We start from the raw sequence: 16942 nt of genomic DNA, 5'->3' as shown, positions 1-16942 counted from the left end.
ACTGTCCAAATTGATCATCTTGTATGGGGATAAATAGTATAAAAATAGTATAATATTCCTGATGGTTTACTAAGTCTGTCCCCATCTAACGTGATTAGTCATCTGAACCCCTTTAAATTCTGTCTGCAAGTGACTGAGGTTTGACAATCATCCTCACTTAGATCCTTTGTTGCATAAGAAACATCTCTATGTACTAAGTGAAGTGGAGGAGAAATATCAATAATTTACATTTGTTGAATATCTTCATTGTTAATATGACGAGGGTAGTGTTTAAGTGACATTGTTCATATTTCTTAATAGAAGTAAAATGCATAAGACAAAACAGATGTATTTGATAGGGGTGAACTTTTTCTTACATAAAATTTGAACCTGTTAAACTTAATTTGTCATTGCAGAATACTTTCTGTAACATTCAGATTCTTCCATGTAGTTCATTTTACATGCTTTCTTGCTCTGTGTGACCAGCAAGTATATAAGGGAAAGACATATATTGTGTTCAGATTACATTTGCCAATACTTAAACCAACAACACAATAGAAAGACCATTCCCATCATCTCATGCCACCTTCCAGTCAATTCCTATCCCCTATAGGTACTCATTGTTCCTATTTCTAAAACCATAGATTAGTTTTGTATGTTTTTAAATTCATATAAATGGAATTATACAGTATGTACTATTTTGATCAATATACCATTTTGGAGATTATTTATCCATATTGTGAATATATCAATAATTCATTTATTTTTATTGATGGCCAATATTCCATTGTTTAAGTATACTATGATTTGTTTGTCTCTTCTACTGTTTATGGAATTTCAGGCTGTTTTTAGTTTGGGGACATCATGAGTAAAGGTGTTATGAATGTTTGTATAAAAATCTTTTTGTAAGAATATGTTTTCATTTATTTTAGGTAAATACAAGTACAATGGCTGGGTCAAATGTTTCTAAGATAATGCAAAACAGGTTTCTGAACTGGTTGTGCCATTTAACACTCCCACCAGTGATGTTGAAAAGCTGTCTCTGCTCTATGTCCTCACCAACATTTAATCATAGAAATCCTTTTATTCTTGCCATTTAATATGGTATAAAGTAGTATCTTATGGTTTTAATCTGTATCTCTCTGTTGACTAACAATATTGACCATCTTTTCATATAATTGCTGGTCATTCATGAACAGAGAATATGTCATAGTGTCCTTCTTATTGGGTGAAACTAATATTATTTTGAGGTCATTGGTATAACTTGGAAGTTTGAAATGGCAGACATTTTCCTACTTTGTTTCTATTCTTATTTTATCTAAAGACTTTACTCCAAAGCAGGATTGTTGCTTGGGCAGCAGAGAGTTGCCTTTGTAAAAGCGCTGCTCCATGGCCATCCCCATAACTAATAGAAAATACTTACCATGGCAAATGTTGGGACCAGCTACTGAAGAACTAATATGTTGATTAGAAGTTTACTAGGTATTTAAATACAAATACAAGTTAATCGTGGATTTTACCACATACGCTATGTTCATTCACTTAGTCATATTTAGTCAACAAAGTTTTTCTGATTAACATACTGGAAAACTCAAATGTAAGGAAAACTGTTCCTGAACTAAAGATATTGATAAACTTCCAATCAAAATAAGGATGTTTAATTTTTTGTAGACTATGGAAAACATCACAAAGTAGACACAATTGACATGCAATAGGATTTTACAGAATAAATAAATTCTAGTTGAAAATGTATTCATAAGATAGGTATTATTTGGCTGTGTATCTTCATTTATCCATTTAAAAATGTATTTTGAGCACTACCATGCAGCAGGCATTTTGCTAGGCACCAGAGTGAGAAAGCAGTGATAATCCTGCCCTCAGGAAGTGTATAATCTAGTGTATTGAAATGGACTACCTAAGTAGAAGTGAGGGCATTCATGATGGAGAGCGAATGGGCAAAAATCTGAGGAATGGCCAAGGTATCACTGGGCATTATTCAGCTGTGCTGCAGCATGGATGAAAAAATGGAGAGTTGTTTTATGAAACCTAGAAAAGTTTCTCTCAGGAATGTTATGAGGTTCTGAATGGTATCTAAACTATTTGGGATTCGTGAGGCAGGTACTGAAGATTCAGCATGAATATTTGAACAAGAAATTCACCACCAGAGCCGGGACCGGTTTGGCTCAATGGATAGAGCTTCGGCTTGGGGACTGAAGGGTCCCGGGTTCGATTCCAGTCAAGGGCATGTATTTGGGTTGCATATCCCCAGTAGAGGGTGTGGAAGAGGCAGCTGATCGATGACTCTTTCTCATCGATGTTTCTAACTCTCTAACTCTCTCCTTTCCTCTCTGTACAAAAATTAATAAAATATATTTAAAAAAAAAATTCACCACCAGAACTGTCCATTAGAAGGATTAATCTTGAAAGAATCTGTAGGACGTTTTGGCATGAAAAGGACTAAGGGAAAACAATTAGGAGGATGTATTACTAACATAGGTGAAGATTGGCGAACAGTCAGACTGGGGAGAAAGAAATAATAATGAAATTGTGTGGTCAAGGGGTATAACAGGATGAGTAGGACTAGGATTATGAAAAAGAAAGGCAAAAAACACAGCCTGATAAGTGGGAGAATACATGTGTCATTTAAACAAAATGGGAATTCAACAAAAGAAACCAGCTTCAGAATGATGTTAATATTGCCTTGAAAATGTTTTCTTTGAGTTTTAAGTCAAATGGAAATGTGAAGAAATGCTAGGCAATAGTTAAGAAGGAAGCTTCACTAGAGGCAAAAAAAAAAAAAATGTAGAAAACTTTAACAGTTAATATCTAAATCTTTTCCTCACCCAAAATTAGATTTATTTATAAGGAAGTCAAAACCACTATTGTTTTTCATCTGTTTACAAATATATCTGACATTTTAGGGATTCATATGGATAATCCTGAAACTTTTAACTGAAGGCTTGCTTACCTCCTCTGGATGTTTTATTCTAAGGTTACACTGGTTTGCATATACTTCAATAAGATACAGATTGTTGACATTGTACAAATATGCTAAAAATGGAGAGAGCCCATTCTTGTTCTTGAGTTCTTGATCTGTCTGATATGCTTAGTCAACAAGAGATAAAATATTTTTAAAATCTTCTTTCCTTGTCGTATAATTCCATGAAGGAGGAGAGTATTATCATACAACAGATAATGAGTTGGAAAATAAGAAAGCTAACCTCAGAAATTAAGGCTTAAAAAAAGAGTAGCTTGTGTTTAATGCCTCTGTAACTCGGCAAGAGGGACATAGAAGGCTTAATGAGACCCAACATGTGCTTAGAGGTGGATTTTTAGTTGATGTCTTGGGAGGTTCTGTAATCTAAGCTAAATGCTTAAAATCAATTAGTATATGTTAGACACAAAAATCTGTTTTTATCCCTCTATCTTATTTCTAGGACTTTCCATTCTCAAGAGCCTGAGAAACTAAAGCTTACTTTGATAACTTGTTATTTGTGTTAAGAGATAAGACTTTTGTAAAATGCAATTGTTTTTTAATGTCTCTTTTCCATACTAGGGTGTTGTATGTACTAGTCTTTCAGATTTTTTACTTTTGAAACTTTCGCAAATGGGAAATCATTCAAGAATAATGTAATATTTTGACTATATATATATATATATATATATATATATATATATATATTTGACTTTTTACAGAGAGAAAGGAAGAGGGATAGAGAGTTAGAAACATAGATGAGAGAGAAACATCAACCAGCTGCCTCCTGCACACTCCCCACTCGGGATGTGCCTGCAACCAAGGTACATGACCTTAACCCAAATCGAACCTGGGACCTTTCAGTCCGCCGGCCGATGCTCTTTCCATTGAGCCAAACTGGTTAAAGCTAGTTTTTTTGGTTTGTTGTTTGTTTGTTTTTTTTAATATTCACCCAAGTATATGTTGAGAGAGACAAGAGAGAGAGATACAGGGAAACATCGATGTGAAATTGCTTGCCTACCCACATGCGCCCTGACTTGGGATCTAACCTGAATCCTGGGTATGTGCCCTAACTCAGAATTGAACTTACCACCTTTCAGTGCATGAGATAATGCTCCAACCAACTGAGCCACACCTGTCAGGGCCTGGGGACGGTTTTTATTTATTTTTAATCAACCAAGTGTTTTAGAAAGAAATGAAACTGGGACATTCCAGACTGCCATCGAAATGTCACACTGCATCTCCATTTGTGTGTTAGCAAATCCCAGAGAACTGAGCCTTCCTATTCTTTGCAGCCCAGGCCAGTCACAACTGTGTTCTCCCTCTTCTTTTTCCTAACCAACCCTAGACTTCCAAAATCAGGAGCGGGCTGGAAAATTGCCTTGCAAGTGACTAATATGCCACACACATATCCCATAGTTTATTTTTCATTATGGTCATCAAGCAGGCTCTTCAAGGCAATGAACCACTTGCAGCCCTGCATTCTGATGTCGGCTATGCTAATGTAGAAATAAACCAATGGGGAGAGGGGTAATGGCCCTCCAAGGCAGCTCACCCCATGCTTGAGGGCAAGGAGGTCTGCAAATACATGAACATGCTGAACAAGTGAATAAATAAGTAAATAAGAAAGAAAGGAGGAGGGGGAGAGAGAGAAGGATGAGGGAGAGAAAAATAGAAAGCAAAAGAAGCAAGAAACTCAGTGGGACCATGATGAGCTAGCAGAGCCAGTCACATCTCCCAGATTTATTATACCCAAGAGCAATTCTGGCCCACTGGGAAGATCACCAGAACATGGTGCATATTAACAAAATCAGTCAAGTCAGAGAAGACCACCTTGCTCTTTACAGTGTTTTTTATGTCCATTGATTTGTTTTAGCAGTGGGTAGGCAGAAGTTAGGATGGATAGAGACAAACAGCTTTATTAGAACACTACTTTTTTTTTTCCCTAGATGTTGTTGGGAATCAAAATACCTCTCAACTTTCTCATATTACCTGCATCATGAGATTGATTGATCTTCTTGATAGCAAATGAAAATAAAATGTAGAGTACTAGAGATACAGCAAGGATCGATGATGATGACATTAATTTTCTCTCTTATGTAGCCATTGTCATGTGAATATTCATGAAGTCTCAAAATATAGTTAGATTATAAATTCTACCTTTGAAGTTATCTACAATGTTTTCCATGAAAATGGAGAATACAACCACATTCAGAGCCAAACCCACCTCATAAATCTGAGGCTTAGCTCTGCCAAGGAGGACCTGTTATAGTTCAATAGCATCTCCAACTTCCCAGGTGATAGCCTTTCCTTCACTCACATCCCAGTAAATGGCTAAGTCCTATCTATTGTATTTGTCTCCCAAACATTACTTGGTTTCATGTAGTTCCTCTGTTTCTACCATTTCCTCCTCAAGCTATACCACCATCTTTCTTCATCTTAATTACATTGACCTCTCCTATTTGATCTCCCTACTTCTACTGCATGTTTCTCCAACCCATTTCTTCTATAACCAATGATGACCAACACCTCACACAGTGCCTGACTGATAGGAGGCACTCAATCAATAGTTGTTTAGTCACTGAATGAGTCACTGATTGAAAAGATTTGATAAGCCTAGCAGGTACCAATATGGAACCTGCTCTTCAGAGCCAATGAGATTAAACCTTTTAATCAAACATTTCCAGGCCTTAATAAATCCCATGTACACATTATTTTGCTTTTTAAAAACAATATTGTTGCTTTTTCCAGGCACTCACCACATCTTTCCTATCCAGCAAATGGCTTTTGAATACATATGCCTGTGGCTCCAAATTGATATAACACCTCTAGAAAGAAGAATAAGGAATTTGAAAATGATCTGTATCTATTTTCAAATTTTCCATTTTAAGAGCCAGTGTTTTTTGCTTATGTGCAATATGTTATATTATGACATATTTTACATGTTTTCAAAACCATCTAAGTAATTATATAAAAGGAGTTTTATGCCTAAAGTTATGTGTTATATTACCAGGAGCACTTTATAAGAAAGCAAGCATGGTCACAGACAAGAGCCTTTTTTTGATCAGAGAAAAGTGAATTTGCTTCCTTAACAAATCTAAGTAAATAGAGAGAAAAACAGCTCTTAAGTGTTCCCAGGTTGTTATCATAAGTTCTAATAAATATTTAGAATCCAAGAAGGATTGAGGAAATCTGTGAACCCAGAGAGGCCTAGCATTGATTTTAACAAAGTAAAACCCATTAACTTGGCAAAGTTTTATACTTTATAATGACAGTTTTCTTTAAAGTAAGGACCACTAACCAAATGCCTTCAGAAAATGGTTGAATATATGCATTCCCCACCAAAATGCATGCAAATTATTTAAGTTCTAATGCCAAAACATGTCAAAAGATAGAATTAACTTGTAGCCTTCAATTTCAGATTCCTGTGGTCAGAGACTTAACATATATACTTATTCCCCTTGGGTACTCTGCTTGAAATTGAGCAATGAATGTTTTTGGATTCTCTTGTAATGTGTTTGTTTGTTTGGTTGCTTTTACATGTGGCATTATTTCTTGGGAAAGAAAAACAAGTCTGAGATAACATTATAAAGCACATTATGATGAATTCATTCAGTATCAGGATAACAGCAGTGATAATAATGAATCACTGTGGGTGAGATAAACCCATCCAAAGGAAATTTCATTGCATTTTGATGTTGGGTAAATGTCTCATTTAAAAAATATGCTATTGTACATAATTTTCCTTCATTCATTGGTAGGATGTTTACTTTAGAAAAGGAACTATTTCTAATTTTAAGAAGAATTATCATTATACTATATAATAAAGAGATGATATGCAAATTGACAATCACTCCAACACACAAGATGGCTGCCCTATATGGTCAAAGTTGGCCAGTCCCATGTGGACACAAGATGGACCCCACAAGATGGTTGGCAGGGGAGGGCAGTTGGGAAGGACCAGGCCTGAAAGGGAGGACACTAGGGTGCAATCAGGCCTGCAGTGGAGTGCGCTTAGGGGTGACCAGACTGGCTGAAGAGGGCAGTTGAAGGCAACCAGGCCTACAGGGGAGGGCAGTTCTGGGGAACCAGGCCTGCAGGGGTGGGCATTTGGGGGGGGGGGCAGGCCTGCAGGGAAGGGTAGTTAGAGGTGACCAGGCCAGCAGGAAGGGCAGTTAAGGGCAATTGGACTGACAGGGGAGCAGTTAGGCATCCATCAGGATGGCAGGGGAATGGTTAGGGGGTGATCAGGCTAGCAGGCAGGTGAGTGGTTGGGAGCTAGCAGTCCTGGATTGTGAGAGGGATCACAGATTGGACAGGGTTCAGGCTGGGCTGAGGGACACCCCCCTATACACGAATTTGATGCACTGGGCCTCTAGTTCTTTTATAAATACCTATACAAAAAAGAGATGCTCAGTTCTCCCTGGGCTCTTATGTCTAGTAGAAGAGAAAATATTTAAGTTGAGCACTATAGATGAATAATGAGTTTGACTTGCAAAACTAAGCTAGTCAAGGAAGTAGAAAGCCATTCAGTTTTACTAGGAGTTGAAGTTTGAAATTGGGGGGTAGCAGAAGAGCAGGCTGCAAAGACCAGGAGAGTAAAGGCTCTTTTCACCTTCTCTGGTAGACTAATGTGAGGATTTCATCTTGTAGTTAATAGGTAGGCATTATTCTTAATCTCATCCTGGACTTTTGATCATGGCCATTCCTCCTAACAACTTTCATTCTTTACTCAAAACTCACCATTTATCTAAGCCATTTTTTGCACTTTAAAAAAAAAATCCTTCCTATTTTTTAAATTTATTTTTATCGATTTCGGAGAGAAGGAGACAGGGAGAGATATATAAACATCAATAATGATAGAAAATCATCGATAGTCTATCAGGCGTCCTCAAACTTTTTAAAGTGGGGGCCAGATCACGGTCCCTCAGAGAGCTGGAGGGCCGGACTATATGAACTACTAATTCCTACTGTAACACCTCGGCTGCGCTCACTGCCCAAAAAACCTGGCGGGCCGGATCAGACTCCTCTGCGGGCCGCATGTGGCCCGCGGGCCGTAGTTTTAAGACCCCTGGTACATCTTGTATACTCCCTATTGGAGATGGAGAGAGCAACCCAGGCAAGTGCCCTGACTGGGAATGGAATTGTGACCTCCTGCTTCCTGGGTCAACATTCAATAACTGAGCCATGCTGGCTGGGCAATCCTTTCTATTTTTAACACACTATTTTCCCACTCTTCCCTCTCTTACTTTTTTTTAAACTCCTAGATTTCCCAAATTTCAGCTATCTGTCAATCCTTGTCAATATCCTTATGAGATGCTCTCACATGGACATCAGGTTTTCCACAAGGACAGAAACACTCAATCCACGAATGGGCTAGGTCAGTGGTCCGCAAACTGCAGCTTGCAAGCCACATGAGGCTTGTGAGCTGCGGTTTGCCACTCTGTTGACAAGTGAATATGCCGACCACTGGGCTATGTTTAATATGTCCTTCTACTGAGTCTGCTATGTAACGTGAGCATTTGTCCATTTTTTTTTGCTTCTGTGGGAAAATTCATCATCTGATAAAATTGAAAGTTACTTTCTGAAGCATATTAAAAACTCTGAAGACATGATGACTCTATACTCTTCAGAATTAACATGAGCCGAAACTGGTTTGGCTCAGAGCTAGAGTGTCGGTCTGCGGACTGAAGGGTCCCAAGTTCGATTCCGGTCAAGGTCATGTAAGTTGGTTGCAGGCACATCCTCCGTGGGGGGTGTGCAGGAGGCAGCTGGTCGATGTTTCTCTCTCATCGACGTTTCTAGCTCTCTATCTCTCTCCCTTCCTCTCTGTAAAAAAATCAATAAAATAGCCTAAACCGGTTTGGCTCAATGGATAGAGCGTTGGCTTGGGGACTGAAAGGTCCCTGTCAAGGGCATGCACCTGGGTTGCAGGCATATCCCCAGTAGGGAGTGTGCAAGAGGCAGCTGATCAATGACTCTCTCATCGATGTTTCTAACTCTCTATTTCTCTCCCTTCCTCTCTGTACAAAATCAATAAAATATATTTTTAAAAAATCAATAAAATATATATTTTTAAAAAGAATTAACATGAGAGGCAATATTGTTTAATTTATCTTTAAGAAAATTACCAGACAGTGTTTTTCAGACTTACTTGAATGCTAGCATCTGACAAAGGTAAGCAATGGGGATAATTTTAAATAGGACAGAAGGTATAGCACAGTAGGTAAAAGATAGTATGCCATACTTTTGTGAAATTGTACCATAAAATTAAATCTTGCATTTCACAAGCCTCTATGGGATTCGTGTTATTACATTATTACATACAAGACGCCCAGTGCACAGATTCATGCACCCTCTAGCAATCTGGGACCCCTTGGAGGGATATAATAGTGAACAAAGTGGCAGGTGGCCAGGAAGGAGCTTGAGTCCAGGTTATGCACCACACTGACCCCGCTTATCCAGGCCCCAGTGTGCCTGCTGTCACCTGTAGCACTGCCATGGAGGCAGGAAAGGCTAGTGCCACCATCTGGTACCCATTGGTCAGGTAAGCAGTGCTCTGCTGTGGGAGTGCACTGACAACCAGGGGAAAGCTCCTGAATTGAGCATCTGCCACCTGGTGGTTGTTGTTCATCATAGTGACTAGTCAAAAGGTCACTTAGGGTTTTATATACTAGTATATTTTTACTTGCCCAGTGAGTAAGAGTCATCCATTAATTTGTTTCAAAATAAATATTGACAAAATTGTAATGAAATCACAACATTGTATTCTTTTTTTTAAAACAATTCTTTTTTTCTTTTTTAAAAAATATATATTTTATTGATTTTTCAGAGAGGAAGAGAGAGGGATAAAGAATTAGAAACATCGATGAGAGAGAGTCATCGATCAGCTGCCTCTTGCACAGCCCCCACTGGGGACGTGCCCGCAACCAAGGTACATGCCCTTGCCCGGAATCGAACCCGGGACCTTTTAGTCCGCAGGCCGACGCTCTATCCACTGAGCCAAACTGGTCCGGCACAACATTGTATTCTTTTTTTTTTTTTTTTTTTTTTTCATGTGTAAATGGTATTTTTTTAAATTTATTTTTTAAAATATATTTTATTGATTTTTTTGCCCCCCTCCCTCCCACACATCCCCTCCCTCCCCAGAGTTTTATGTCCATTGGTTGTACTTATAGGCATGTATAAAAGTCCTTCGGTTGATCTATTATCTCCCCCAGATCTTCCTCCCCTCCCCGCTGTAATTTGACAGTCTGCTTGTTGATATACTGTCTCTATATCTATCTTTTGGTTTTCTTGACACATCTACTTGTTCAATGAAGGTTTGTTTTCCTGTCTTATATTTCCCTCAGTTTTGATATTTGCCCCCAATCACTTTTTCTCTCTTCTATTTTCCTAGTTTGCCTAGCTTAGGGATATTTTGCCAAGTCTTCTTTGCCTACATAGCTTATCCAGTTTGTCACTGTACAATGTCCCATAACTCCTTCTTAGCTTATTCTTTTTCTTCATTTGTCACATTTCATTTTCCATCTATTGTGTTTTCATGTAGTTTTAAAAGTTTATAAAATATACTTCTTATATTTCTACAATGTTTTCATATAAAATGTACAGGGTTCTTTTTCTTGCATTACTCCCTATATAAAATTTTTCCTTGCCTGTAATCTTTCCCTTCCCTCAATTTGACCAGACTTAAAAGACATAAATATGTCATTTTCTATCATGTATGAGCATTTTACAATTTAAAAAGCATACAAGAAGTTGAGAATAATGACGTAACTCTAAAACATTCCCTACTTGATCACTAGCCTCCATATGTCTCTTGTCTACCCTTTATTTAAGACTGTGTTCATTTTGTGCACCCTTGTCCTCTGAACCCCAGAAATTCTGATTCAGTCTTCTTAGGATAGGATTCCAGGCTTTTATATTTTGAAAAAGGTCCCACGGGAGTCTAGAGTCTGATATGCAGTGCTTATTAAAAATGATGCTTTATATTTGAATCAAAACACAATAAGCTTTCTAACCATGATGAATAATTCAATAGATTTAATTATGATTTTCTCTCTGTCCAAAACTAAGACTAGATGTTAATTGCCAGAGCAATAGATAAGGATGTCTATGACAACAGAACATTAATATATGAAAGTTTTTACAGGTGATTATTAATTTAGTTCTTAAAATATTTGAAAGCTATAGAATTAAAATTAATTCATTTTTCACTAAGTAAATAAAGTTGATAGAGGTTTTACATTTAATTTTGTAAATCAAATTGTATCTTCTTCCAGGCTCAGAGGCTAACTGTAAAAGACCATGAACATATTTTTACTTTGATCCATTATTTTGCTATCTTACATTTTATTGCTGAAAACACTCCTTAAGTAGATCACATACCGTAAATATTGCTCCTGATTGCAAAACCTTCTCACACAAATACAATAGACTAATGAGCTTTTTTCTCACAAACTAAAAATCTGATGACCCTGATTTAGGACTCTATATAAATGAGACTGAGATATAACAATTTTAAATTATTGCTTTATTATTAGCTATTCAGTTCTCTATTATCTGGGAAATAGAAATAACAAAACCTTTGTTGATTCTATAAGTAAAGGAACAAAAAAAAATATAAAGGAGCCAGCTGGTGTAGCTTCATGGTTAAGCATAATCCTATGAACAGTAAGGTCACAGATAGGTCACAGTTGGGTCTATTCCAAGTCAGGACATATGTCCGGGTTGTGTCTTGATCCCTGGTGGAGGGTGTGCAAGAGGCAGCCTATCAAAGATTATTTCTCATCATTGCTGTTTCTAACTCTTTATCCCTTTCCTTTCCTCTCAGAAATCAATAAACATATATTTTAAAAACATTTACAAAGAAAAACGTCTTAGACAAAAATTCCCAAGCAGCTTTAGTTTATAGCATCATAAGCCAGCAATAGGAATTCTTTGAAAACTTAACAAAGATTGGAAGGCATTTACTCTCATATTACTACTCAATCTATTGTTCCCAGAGCTGCAATGTGGGCATCTCCTGAAGCTTGTTACAAATAGAGAATTGGGGCCCTCCACCGATCTACTGAATCGGAATTAGAAGTTTAAAAAGATCTCTAGGAGTTTCTTTTACATGTTCAAGTTTGAGATGCACTTCTATAGCATATCTAATAGGTGCTCCATTCATTTTTTTAAAAATATATTTTATTGATTTTTTTTGCCCCCCTCCCTCCCTCCCTCCCACACATCCCCTCCCTCCCCAGAGTTTTGTGTCCATTGGTTGTACTTATATGCATGTATAAAAGTCCATCGGTTGATCTATTATCTCCCCCAGATCTTCCTCCCCTCCCCGCTGTATACTGTCTCTATATCTATCTTTTGGTTCACCAGTTTATAATGCTCTTTATTATCCACAAATGAGTGAGATCATGTGGTGTTTCTCTTTCATTGATTGGCTTATTTCATTCAGCATGATGTTCTCCAATTTCATCCAGGTTGCTGCAAATGATGAGAATTCCTTCTTTTTTATGGCAGCATAGTATTCCATTGTGTAGATGTACCATACTTTTTGGATTCATCATCTGCTGACAGACACTTAGGCTGTTTCCAAATTCTGGCTATTGTAGATTGTGCTGCTATGAACATAGGGGTGCATATATCCTTTCTGATTGGTGTTTCTAGTTTCTTGGGATATATTCCTAGAAGTGGGATTACTGGGTCAAATGGGAGTTCCATTTTCAGTTTTTTGAGGAAACTCCACACTGTTCTCCACAGTGGTTGCACCAGTCTACATTCCCACTAGCAGTGCACGAGGGTTCCTTTTTCTCCGCAACCTCGCCAACACTTGTCGTTTGTTGATTGGTTGATGTTGGCCATTCTGACAGGTGTGAGATGGTACCGCATTATTGTTTTGATTTGCATCTCTCGGATAATTAGTGACTTTGAGCATGTTTTCATGTGCCTTTTGGCCTTCCTTCTGTCTTCTTTTGAAAATGTTCTATTTAGGTCCATTGCCCATTTTTTAATTGGATTATTTATCTTCCTTTTATTTAGTTGTATAAGCTGTTTGTAGATGTTGGAGATTAAACCTTTATCAGTGGTATCATTTGCAAATATGTTCTCCCACACTGTGGGCTTTCTTGTTGTTTTGTTGATGGTTTCTTTTGCTGTAAAAAAGCTTTTTATTTTGATGTAGTCCCATTTGTTTATTTTCTCTTTAGCTTCCATTGCCCTAGGGGTAGTATCAGTGAAGAAGTTCTTTTGGCATACGTCTGAGATTTTGCTGCCTGTGGATGCTTCTAGTATTTTTATGGTTTCCCGTCTGATGTTTAAGTCCTGTATCCATTTTGAGTTTATTTTTGTGAATGGTGTAAGTTGGTGATCTAGTTTCATTCTTTTGCATGTGTCTGTCCAATTTTCCCAACACCATTTATTGAAGAAACTGTCTTGACTCCATTGTATATTAGTGCCTTCTTTGTCAAATATTAATTGAGCATAGTGATTTGGGTTGATATCTGGGTTCTCGATTCGATTCCATTGATCTATATGTCTGTTCTTGTGCCAATACCAGGCTGTTTTGAGAACAGTGGCTTTGTAATATAGTTTGAAGTCTGGTATTGAGATCCCTCCTACTTTACTCTTCTTTCTCGGGATTGCTGTGGCTATTCGGGGTCTTTTATTGTTCCAAATGAACTTTTGGAGAGTTCTTTCTAGGTCAGTGAAATATGCCCTTGGTATTTTAATGGGGAGTGCATTGAACCTATAGATTGCTTTAGGAAGTATGGACATTTTGATGATGTTGATCCTACCAATCCATGAACATGGTATGTTCTTCCATCTCCTTACATCATCCTCTATCTCTTTTTTCAATGTCGTGTAATTTTCTGCATATAGATCCTTTACTTCCTTAGTTAAATTTATTCCTCGGTATCTTAATTTTTTTGGTGCGATGGTAAATGGAATTGCTTTTTTAGTCTCTGTTTCTGTAGTTTCACTGTTGGTATATAGAAATGCCATGGATTTCTTGGCATTAATTTTGTATCCTGCTACATTGCCAAATTCATTTATTAAGTCAATTAGTTTTTTAATGGAGTCTTTTGGGTTTTTTATTTTTAATGAGTATAATTGTGGATGATGGATACCATTGGGGGTAGAAATTAGAGTCACAATATTTTCCCCCTATGTTTTAGGCAAAGATTTCCCCATTTCAGTAGTCATTCATGATTGCATGATTCAGCTAGTTTCCAAACTCTGGTAATTTTTGCCTTAACAGTTCGTGGTACCTCTAGCCTTTCTTTCCTGGTGCACTGTCAAAACTACCTCCTGGCCCAGCTGTATTGCCTATGTCCATGTATAGCCTAAATCCTACCCCAGAAACACAGATCTTGCTCTCATGCTGCTGTACTTAAAATTTAAGTCATTTCTGGTGCCTTCCAGTGAATTCTAAACTCTTTAATAAAAAGCAAAATCCTCTCTGGCCAGTCCCAGTATACACCAAGCACCACATCTATCCTTAAACTACCACCATCATATATTGATATAGAGCCAAGATGTATTTTCCTGGTTAGATCATGGAAATTGCATAACAGAGGCCTTGTCTCCAGCCATTTCTTCACCCCACTGACCTTCCAGGTGCCTAAGTCCTACTTATTCTTTAAATTCCAAATTTCTTCCAAAGGTCTCTCCTCCTCCTCCTTCCACTAAGGTCACCCCCCTTCTGTCCAATATTGGACAACTTGGTAACTAATATAACACATTAAGCTCTGCAATTGATTAGACAATGCCAAAAAATCTTAGAAAATTGTACTTATTTCTTTGAATCTCTAGGATGCCCAGTGATAAGTATTAATACTAACTATACTCTAGTGATAATGAGACTGAACTCCATCCCTCCCTTCTCCTCTTCTTCTCCCTTTCTTTATAGATTCCTGCATTCATTCAACATATATTTATTGAACACTATTATGCACCATGTATTGTACTAAGCATTAGGGATACAATCTTGAATAGGACACAACCTCTGACTTCAAGGAATTTATGGTGTAATAGTAACATAGACACAATTTGTTATAAAGGGGTGAATACCTATTAATAAAATTGGTGTCATGTGCAGCAATGGTCTGATAAGGTGGTAAAGAGTGAGATGTAAGCAATGGAGCAAAATCAACTGGTTGCAAGGAAATACCATATTTACTATAATATATCTCATGTACATTTTAGAGTATGATCAGGAAAGCTTATGAATAGTTCAATAACTATGTATAGTTTTATAATCTTTGTGAGATATTGTGTCCCTGGAATAATTGCTTTGTTATAACTTGTTACTGATGTTTCCCATCTTTTAACTGCTAAAATTGTACTACCCGAAATTCTAGCATTCGAAATATTACACAATAGTAGGAAAACAAACAAACAAACAAAAAAACCCAAGAACTTTATGTGGAATTAGAGTCTAAGGGAGAATTGACCCAGTCTCAGAAGATAGGCATTCATTCATCTATTTGGCAAGTGTATTCTCAGATTTACTATGTATTTGGTATTGTCTCAAGGGACAAGGGAATATAAGAGTATTAGAAATATATCTATCAGAAAAATGTTCTGCATACTGACTTTATACCATTAGCACATAAGGATTTGCAAGTACTTTAGATTTGGTTATCTCAAGTTCTCATATTATTTTGTTTTCCAAACTTCACATTAAAGAATTGGTTATTTTAATTGCCTTACCAATTCTAAATTAATTTTTAAAAAACGCAGAATATCATTTTAATGCTAAAAACATTTTTACGTACAGTTGGTTGTAATTGTCACTTTTTTGTTAATAGCCCCCTTTTTAATGGAACTATTTTTCTGACATATTTTAAAATTTCATTCAGTATAAAAAGTAGAAGATATTTAAGGTTGACACCATCAATGACTCATTAAAAATGTGCTGGTGGCTATAGATTATTTTTAAATTTAATGCTATACCTTAGGGTTTCATTGATAGGCTGCCCATGAAAGCAATTATTTCTCTGTTTCATAATGCAAAATATATTGATAGGAACAGAACTTGAAATAATTTTCCTTCTAATACAGTAATGATTTCAGTTTAAGTATTTCTACAGATTTTTTTTTAATCTCTTAATACTGTGACTAAAGCATGTAGGTTCTTTTTCACCTCTTATATTGACTGTCACTAACAAATCCAAATACTTTTTTCACGTTAAATTTTACAACACTTCATAGACTATTAAACACAGAGCATCCTTCTGGGGACAAGAAATCGAATTTGCTCTTGAGAAGGTTTTCAACTAATTGATTTGTGGGACAAAATAGCATCCTCTAGCTGACAAGCTTTACAAATATAAAAACTGGAGTTGAACTGAGAGCGCTTTTTTTTTTTACTAACCCATAAAAGGTGTCTTTTTGCCTTGTTTCCTTAGGATATAGCTGTGTCAGTTTCATAGAAAAATTTTCACATGGAGTTTTTTTATTTCTTCCTCTCCCAGCAGAACCACATGTGGTAGCACATTGTTTAATCTCTTCTCAAATAAAAGGACATGGGGCTTCATTTTTGTTTTGCCTCTTTGGTATCTTACAGGAACTCCAGGATGGCATCGGGCAGCGGCAAATTGCTGTCAGAGTATTAAATTCAATTGGGGAAGAGATAATTCAACAGTCCTCAAAAACAGATGCTGGTATTCTACAAGAAAAATTGGGCAGCCTGAATCTGCGGTGGCAGGAGGTCTGCAAACAGCTGGCAGAAAGAAGAAAGAGGTAAGGTGACAGATAAAATAAGAATTTTAAATTTTAGCAGAGCTATTTAAGCTGTCCTTTAAAAGAAAGATTTCCTGTAAGATTGTAACCAGGGTGAAAAGCACTAACAATAAGGAGTCTATCAACAGTTAATCAATAGCAACAATACATTTTTCTTTCTTTTTCTTATGTATTGAAATGTTTAGTGGTGGCTAGTTAAGTAGGAAGTGCTTTCTGCTACTTTAAAGTTTCAAGTTTGTTTTAAAA

At 36.9% G+C, this 16942-nt stretch overlaps 1 protein-coding gene across 4 annotated transcripts in view; it reads left to right on the top strand.

The window, feature by feature from the left end:
* Positions 1–16942, top strand: part of DMD (dystrophin) — a 1962662-nt gene that overhangs the window by 1072974 nt on the left and 872746 nt on the right. For all 4 annotated transcript variants that reach the window (XM_045582357.1, XM_045582356.1, XM_045582355.1 and 1 more), the window contains one exon: positions 16521–16696. In XM_045582357.1, the coding sequence (XP_045438313.1) occupies positions 16521–16696 (176 nt within the window). The remainder of the gene's footprint in view (positions 1–16520; positions 16697–16942) is intronic.

The sequence above is a fragment of the Pipistrellus kuhlii genome, unplaced genomic scaffold, assembly GCF_014108245.1.
Source record: "Pipistrellus kuhlii isolate mPipKuh1 unplaced genomic scaffold, mPipKuh1.p scaffold_m20_p_16, whole genome shotgun sequence".
In the NCBI taxonomy this organism is placed as follows: Eukaryota; Metazoa; Chordata; class Mammalia; order Chiroptera; family Vespertilionidae; genus Pipistrellus; species Pipistrellus kuhlii.
This window is presented reverse-complemented; position numbering and strand designations above follow the sequence as displayed.